Here is an 8,525-nt window from a genome sequence, read left to right as displayed (position 1 = left end):
TAAACAAATGAAATGCTGCCGTGTTACACTAAAAGATAAAAGACAATAATACAAAAGAATTTCTAAGTCATCATCTTCTCTATTCACACAAAAAGAATAGATCGGACCGAAAGAACTTAATGTGTAATAAAAAAAAATCATCAGCTATGAATCTGTGATATCTCCAGGTGATGACATCCCTTGCCATAACGGTGACATCTGAGGCGTTTGCGATTGAGACGATGAGGAGAAACAGAGTCTTGAAACAGAACCACATCTTGGAGACAAGTTGACTTGTTCCAGTGCTTGAAACTGAAGCTCTGATGGATAATCTCTTACACAACCGATCCTTGGTCCTGCACCTGTTGTCCATTTGCATGATAGTTGTTTCCCAAGTTGGAAAGATTTAGTTTCCTTCTTTGAGTTTATCCTTTTTAAGATGGATTCTTCTGGAATCTTGACTACTTCTTCTTCACTTTCTCTGGTTTCTTCTCCTCCTGAGGTCTGCTCTGAAGGCATTGATTCTTGTTCTAAGTTAAAAATCTCTTCCTCCTCCTCTTCATCATCACCTGAATCATAGTCTTCAGTTGCTTTGGATTGGGTTTCATCTCCAAATGTACTCAAGGATTCCACATTCTTCGGTGATTCGATATTATCCATCACTGGAGTTGTTTCTTCTCTTGGATCAGCTCTTTCTTGAAATGAAACAGTCTTCTCAACCTCCAAATCCTCTTCCAAAGAATGGTTTCTCATATGAGTGCTTCTCTGTTTGTACATGGAGAACTCATCTTCATCTGTAGGACTCATCTGAAACATACAAAACAGAAAAACACTTATAAGAACATAACCTTCACAAATTCGAGATCTAAGTCATTCAAATCAAATCTATTTATCTTACCTTTACATCAGTGATGTCAACATCATTCTCTCTAAGGAAAGACAAGAAGTCCAAGAAGTTCTCTTCAGTAGGTTGATAATGTCCACTGTGTGGCCAAACAGCCTTGAGAACACCATCCTCAACAACTAATCTTCCAGCAGCAACAGTAGCTCCTCCAGCTAAGAAGCTTGAATGTTGAAAAGTACCCTTCTTCTTCTTCCCAACATACAACACTTTCGACGTGCTGAGCACGAAAATCCATTTGGAATCACTATCTTCCAAAGAAGAAGTATGAAGCATCTCTCCACTGTTCTTGTAAAAAAACTTTCCATCTTCCACAACAACCTCATAAGCTTTCCTTTCCATCTACACAACATAAACATGACAACAATAAGGAACAAGTTTCTAGTTTTATCGGTAAAGTTACTTGTTGAGCAAGTAAAAGAAATAGATACTAACCGGACCAAGGTACTTGATGCACTGTTGTTGAAGTTTTGATCTAGAACATTTCTCAACAAGGTTTACTTCTTTCCCCTCTCCAATATCAAGCCTGAAACATTTGAATCAACACACATATATCTAAGTTTAGTTTTCATGATTCAGCTCAAATCATTTAAGAAAGATGCTAGTGAGAAGTAATTATTACCAGTAGAAGAAAGGTTCTCTGCTCTGACAATGGAGCCATTTGTTGTAGTAAAAGTGCAAGTTGTGTCCATACCGATGTCTAGGGTCAATCTGTTTGCATTAAACCAAAGATCAGACCAAGTTCAATCCAAAAAGTTGTACTACTATTAAAGAAAAATAGTCTCTATAAAACTTACCGCTTCAAGCCAATGTTGTAGGGCAAGCTTCTGTGCCTTTCCATTCTTGGACAAACCTTTACCAACCTTAGCTGCTCTAGTCCTAGCTCTAGACCACCTCGAAATCGCGGTCTCGTGCTTCTCAATATCAAAGAAAGATATAGAACTTCTCTTCAGCTCAGCAAAATCCAAAAGTTTCCACCTGTTTACATAAACAAATATTAGATCACCACACCACAACACAACACATGAACCAGCTTTTTAATAAAATAAAAAAAGAAGACTAACCAGCTTTGCTCCACGAGAACTGCACAATCAGCCAGCTTTCGCCTTGTACGGAAGCTTTTGTAAACTTTCTGTAACTTAATAGCAGCTTCGTGTTTAGGGTTCCTAGGATCAAGAACCGAGAGTTCTCTAGCGATCCCACCAGCATTGTCGCTTTGTTTCAAAAGAGACCTCTTGAGAGAGATCATTCTCTCTAGCTGCATCCCTTTGAAGCTAACGGATTTCTCAACGACCATTTTACCACCAGATCCCATGGATTTCAAGATGGTTGGCTCTAGAGCTCCGTCGTTGAAATTTACAGATCTTTTGGGAGTCTTGCACTCGTCGTCATCGCCGAAGCTTATGGACTTAACCGTGACAGAGTCTAGAGCAGCTTCCACGTCGTCTTGCTCGAACTGACAGGAGAATGATACACCCATTCAACGGAACAGAGATTCTAACCTGAAGTGAAACATCACGAATCTGTTATGTCTGAATCATAAACAGAGAGAGAAGAAAAAACAGAGTTTGAAAGAAAGAAAAAAAAACAGAACTTTCGGATCTGAAAAAAACAGAGCAACCCGGAAATAAATCACAACCGATTAAATGAAATACATTTTCTCCTTAAAATATAAAGAGAGAGAGAAGAATCAGTCGTGGTCAAGATGAATTATAAGTACCTCGAATATACGTTTTGGCACTTGAACAGGTTTATCCTCAAAGCAGAGGAATCTTGAAACTTTCTGTTTATTTCTTCTTGAATCTTCTTTTGATACTTTTATGTTCTTGAGAGGAAGAGTCGAGAGGTTTTTCTTTGCTCTTGTTTTCTTTTTTGAAGGCTCACAACTCGCAAGTTACAAACTCTTCAGGGATGGAGTTTATATATATAATACCGTCAACTCCAGAGGGACAATTTTAGCAAAAAAAAAACTCCAGAGGGACAAGACAGGGTAGAGAGAGAGAGAGAGGGTGTGTGTTAGAGAGAGAGAGAGCAGCGTCGATATTTCCAACCACGTGTTTTTCGTAGCTGCAGAATATTCATACGAGGTCAAATGTTCAAAGCAGATTTTACTCTACTCAATTAATTATCCCAAAGAATAATATTGAAGGTCAGGCAAGAATTTTTTTTCAATTATATGATTATATCAAAAACTAACTAATAATTATATTTATAGATAAACAGATAAATAAAAGTTAACTGGAAATACTATGGAAGTAATCTTTTAACTTAATTAGGAATCCGTGCCGTCAAAAAAAAAAAATTAGGAATCCGTATGATCACCAAAAAATTTACAGCTCGGTGCAATATTTATGAACTTTAGGAAGTAAATTTGAAATATAAAGAAATTAACTTTCAAAAAAAATATATAAAGAAATTAAGTTTTTTTGAAACATAAAAGAAATTAAGTTATCCGCGTGATTTTTAAATTTATAATAATGTTTAGTTAATTTCTCAAACAACAAGTATTTTGTATTTATTTTATTTTTTTACTTTTTACCTTTCAATATCATAGACTGCCTTTACTAGTTTTTCTCTGACAGATTATAGTGTATTGGTTTCTATTTGTTTTTTAAAGAAAATCTTTTAGGTGAATTTCTTCTGTTTTTACGTGACTTACATTTTCTAGTGTTAAGCCATGCCCTGTATAATGTTTTTTTATGCCCTGTACAATGTTCTTTCTTTGAGTTTTTAAATCTCCATAGAAAATTGGTCACCAGCCAAAAAATAAAATATATTTGACTCAATCCATTTCTTTTTTTATCTTCTGAATTTGACTCGTTCCAGTTTTTGAGTATTAGTTAGTACAATTTTTCTATCACTATAATAAAGTGACGTAGTTGCATACGTGGATATTTTAAGTGAATACTATTCTCTTACTTTTTTTAAAAAAAGTCCATGTTTATCAGTTTAAAAGGACCCCAATATTATTTATTTCAATCAAATGCGATTTTATGAAATTTCCTTCTTCCTTTCGTGACGACCCACATAATACTACTCTATTCAATCAAAAGTGTTTTGGTGGGTTAATAAGAACAAAACCCATGGAATTAAATAAGCATATAATGTCATTTATTTGTATATTTTAATCCTTAATGTAACGAGGCAATGGAACATTCAAGCTTTACATATAGCGACACTTTATTGCATAATGTATACCTGTCCATCTAAATAATTTATTTTCAAAATTTGTCGTCATCGATACATATGCACGTATTGGTATTAGATCATTGCAACGGTTTAGTTGTTACTAACTGTAACGATAAAAGCCAAGATCGACACTTAAGAAAGACATGTAAACATCGAAATACCCGGGTCGACTTAGACGACGCAAATTTACAGGATTTTTTTCCACTGAAAAGAAAATATTGGAGGTATGTTATTTCTGTAAACAACAACAACCAAAGAATAAGTGATTTAAATAATATAAGAGGTCGTACCACAATACATGCATATGTACACTTTCTCTGGAAAATTAGGTTGAGGGCGACTTGTCTCCTTCTATGTCCCTCTAACAAACTCAACATATCAAACCTTTTTAATCTAAATGCACCTTCATTCAGCAACATTTTTGGACAAGATGATACGTCGTTTAGTATTTTAATGTTAAACGCAAAATACAGTCGATTACTAATAAACCGATATTAACCAAAAACGAGTACATTAGTTACACCGGTGTGACGGTGTCCGGTGATAACAAAACATTAACAATAGATGCTTTTTTGGCATACATAACCTAAAGTGAAAGGTCATAAAGGTAGAAACATATATTTACTGGTTTACACAAATATCAAATATGCAATGTCATAGACTCAGAATTAATCAACAATTCTTATGTTGCAAGGCAGTATGAAAACGGTCTAAGGCACAATAAGAAAGCAAAAAACTTTAGGTATCCTTATATATTCTAAAATTAATATAACGTACTACAAAACTGATACGATGAATGAAAAGTGAGTATGAACACGAGGTCATATCAGGTATATATACGCGTAACGTTACTCATCCTACGTACGCAGTGATTAAAAAGAAAAAGGAATTCTATTAATGAATGGTTTCTCTCAGTATGATTAAAAAGAATGTACAAAGTAGTCTATATACAAGTAAATCAATGCGAAAAAACTACATAAATAACCCGGACACCATTTTACAGAAAACTTGAATAAATAATTTTACAAAAAAATTCTTCATTGAATTAGAATGAATGTACAAAATGATGTATATACAAGTGACTCAATGTGATAAACCACATACATAACCGGTGTTTAACATAACCGATATACCCATGCTAAAATTACTTAGCTTTACTTTTTTTTTGTCAACTACTTGGCTTTACTCTAATATTCTAACGTACGCGTTATACTTAGAAACCCAAAAAAATTGAACACAAGAGAATAGGATAATACTATGATGTCAAGCATCGGTTGAAACGTACCGTCTCCGTGCACATGCGCGTATTGGATATGGCAACTAAATAATCTCAAAAAGCATTAGTGCTATTATAGTATTATCCTATTCTATTGGATATAGTACGAGTTTAATTGATAACTACAATTGTTTTTTCTTTACCGAACATATACGGTTGATTTTCCTTTCTTCAATGGCTTTAGACAATCTATAATGGTTTAACATGAAACCATATGGTCATAATTCACCCAACACACATCTTAAATGATCTATTCGGTTGGTCGTATCATATCGACTAATAACACCAGTTAGACACATCTTACAATAAAGCTGTATTTATTATGGGTTTTGTGTTTATTATGGATTTCGATCAGTTTACTATATAGAGATTTGTTATTGATATTATGGATCATAAATTCATAATAATGGTTTATATAGTCATCCGATACAATAATTTTGTACGGTTGGACCCTCGGCCTACAGTTTTAACTGATTTGTAACAGTACAAAAATGTAACGCTTTGATTTGATGAAAAAAAAGTACGTACCAAGAGCGAGCTCGAAGTTTTTAAGATGAAACCATAAAAGCATGATTATTGCAAAGATTCTTAGCAAAAGTTCTTAATACATATATATGTATATATATGTATATATTATATATGTGTATGTAATTATTTGTTAAGGATTTTACGGAAATCGAAAACCGAAAGTTCCTTAATTAAGAAATTTTTGGTTTCGGTTTCCGTAAAGTCTTTAGCAAACAATTACATACGTATATATAATATATACATATATACATATATTATGTATATATATATATATATATACATATATATATATAATATATATATATATGTATATTAAGAACTTTTGCTAAGAACCTTTGCAATAATCATGCTCTAATATCATAATTCACCCAACACATCTTAAATGATATATTTGGTCATATTATATCGCAAACTAATAACACCAGCTAGACACAAATACTTTTTTTTTTTGATAATCCATCCCTGCTTACACAGATCATTCTCTGAGCCCGGTCAGGCAGCGGTCCACTTCACCCAGGAGGACTTAACTTGGGTTGAGGGCAAGGCCCAACACCCAGTACCGCATTTTTGGTGACAGGGAAGAGGTAGTTCCCCTCCACGAGGTTTGAACCCATGAGCATGACCATTGGCCCCAAGGTTCTTACCAAATGTGCTACCTCATCCCGTCTAGACACAAATACTTGTTACTAAACTTTATAGACATAGAATATATTATGATGGTGCAGTGGGACAGAAGCGTTTTACCACCCCCAATGTACATGAGTTCAATTCAAGTGGAGCTTGTAAATGTTTATTTAAAAAAAAAGTTTTCAAAAAAAAAAAAAAAAAAAAAACTTTATAGACATAGAAATAAAGGACTGGATCTATATGTATAATAAACGGTTTTTGTGTAAACGTTTAAATACTCCGTTTTTAGTTGGAAACAGTGAACCAAAAAGATTTTGATATAGGAGTATGTCCGAGTTTTAAGAATCATAAAATCAATGTACTTAGATTAAGCTCGTATAGAACTATCTTACTGATTTCATTCCCTTCATAACATTTAGGTTTCTGAAAATATACTAAGTGACAACTGTCAGCTCAGATCTCAATGACTGAATGATGGTCATAGTTATTAAATGCACTACTTCATCCATAAAAATATTACTCCCTCTATTTTTTAAAGATGTATGTTTTGGTGTTTTCACATATATAAGAAAACACATTAACTATACATCATTTTTAGAAATTATCAAATTTCAATGCATTTTAACCAATAGTCTTTCAATAAATTCAATCAATTTTATTGAAATTTGCAATTTTTGTATAGGAAACATAAAAAAATACATTTTTGTGAAACAATTTATTTTTCTAAAACATCTATCTTTAAAAAACAGAAAGAGTATTTAACTGCATTGTTTCGTTCATGGTTTTCGTTTAGAAGTTTTTTACAGAAGTTCACAAACTAACCTTTGATTTTTTTAAGAATTCTAGAATGGTTTAGATCAAAATCTATTTTTCAAACTGTGAATACAACCGTTATTTTCATAGACAAAAATAGTATTGTTTTCATTTGACCATGTTCACAAACTTAATGTAAATTTAGTTAACGTGCTATGGTTCAAATACTCAAAGAAACAATGGCACCTACACCAAACCATATGAGTCACTGTATTTTTTTGTATAAATCTAATCCATTTGAATCTCGTTTAATTTAAAATCATTCAACAATAACAACAAATAATACAATTTCACTAAAACATGGTTTCCAAATCATAAAATCATGAACTTAGATCTCGTTCTCTTTATTTAGACCTTAGTTTGCTCATGAAACCATTAAAAACCAAGCAACTTAGATTTTGTTCTTAGCATATAATGACCTATTTTCAATTATTCATAAGCTATATTAGAAAAATGGCATAGTTTGACGTAAACAAACTTCGGACCGTACATAAGATATCGGTAAGCTCGCCACGTGTAGAGTTCACATCAAACCACGAGGTTGGTGTTTGCTTTCAAGTACTACACCGTACCTAACATGGAGACAACCATATCTTTTTGACAGCATTCAAATTTATGACACTTTTTAATGTCTGCAAGAATCTTTAGATCTGCGAAATGGTAATTATAGGAATTTTGATTTCATTTAACTTAGAACTGGCCAATAATACAATCATATAATCGTCTAAAATATGATTGATCTGATCTAATTATAACTGGCTCCTGAAAAGTTCATTGGTCCCCAATTAAATGCATTCAATGATTATGTATTCATTTAGTAGTTATAATGCCCAACTTGTAGTACTCACAAGTTGGCCTAAATTTCTACTCCATTCAAATCATTTGCCCGAGTAAAACTTATACTCCACAGTAATTCTACTTAAACTATAAACAAGACTTAGTAGGATTAAAAGCTAATTACCGTTGATAATCTTAGTGCTAGTAGTAAATGTTTACGTAGTAGCAAGAAATAAAGTCAATTCTTTTTCTTTCTCAAAAAAAAAGAAATAAAGTCAAAGGATGCGAGAGTGATAGCGTAACAGGTAGAGGCCAGCTGGTAAGCACAAGGACGAATTAAATAATGCCAGAGAGGATTCTCTGCAAGAGTAAATTCTTCCAATCATATTCATTCGAAATTATTATAGTAGCCAAAATAAAGATAATGTAACAACG

At 33.0% G+C, this 8,525-nt stretch overlaps 1 protein-coding gene across 1 annotated transcript; it reads right to left on the bottom strand.

Annotated features, from left to right (window-relative positions):
- On the bottom strand, positions 1 to 2,782 carry LOC108805588 (IQ domain-containing protein IQM2). Its single transcript, XM_018577509.2, has 7 exons — positions 2,601 to 2,782; positions 1,945 to 2,382; positions 1,678 to 1,858; positions 1,503 to 1,591; positions 1,316 to 1,406; positions 878 to 1,222; positions 1 to 786 (listed from the first exon to the last, which is right to left on the bottom strand). The coding sequence occupies exons 2-7, from the start codon at positions 2,358 to 2,360 to the stop codon at positions 145 to 147; spliced, it is 1,764 nt and encodes a 587-aa protein (XP_018433011.1). The 5' UTR covers positions 2,361 to 2,382; positions 2,601 to 2,782; the 3' UTR covers positions 1 to 144.
- Positions 2,783 to 8,525: the final 5,743 nt, after the last annotated feature.

Source organism: Raphanus sativus, chromosome 6 (assembly GCF_000801105.2).
Source record: "Raphanus sativus cultivar WK10039 chromosome 6, ASM80110v3, whole genome shotgun sequence".
Classification (NCBI taxonomy): Eukaryota; Viridiplantae; Streptophyta; class Magnoliopsida; order Brassicales; family Brassicaceae; genus Raphanus; species Raphanus sativus.
This window is presented reverse-complemented; position numbering and strand designations above follow the sequence as displayed.

What these genes read in the sequence shown, in the direction of transcription:
- LOC108805588 (XM_018577509.2), bottom strand. Translation starts at nt 2,360, where the DNA reads ATGGGTGTATCATTCTCCTGTCAGTTCGAGCAAGACGACGTGGAAGCT. An exon ending in AGAGAACCTTTCTTCTACTG is followed by an intron (nt 1,407 to 1,502) that starts GTAATAATTACT and finishes CAAATGTTTCAG; the next exon opens with GCTTGATATTGGAGAGGGGA. An exon ending in TTGACATCACTGATGTAAAG is followed by an intron (nt 787 to 877) that starts GTAAGATAAATA and finishes TGTATGTTTCAG; the next exon opens with ATGAGTCCTACAGATGAAGA.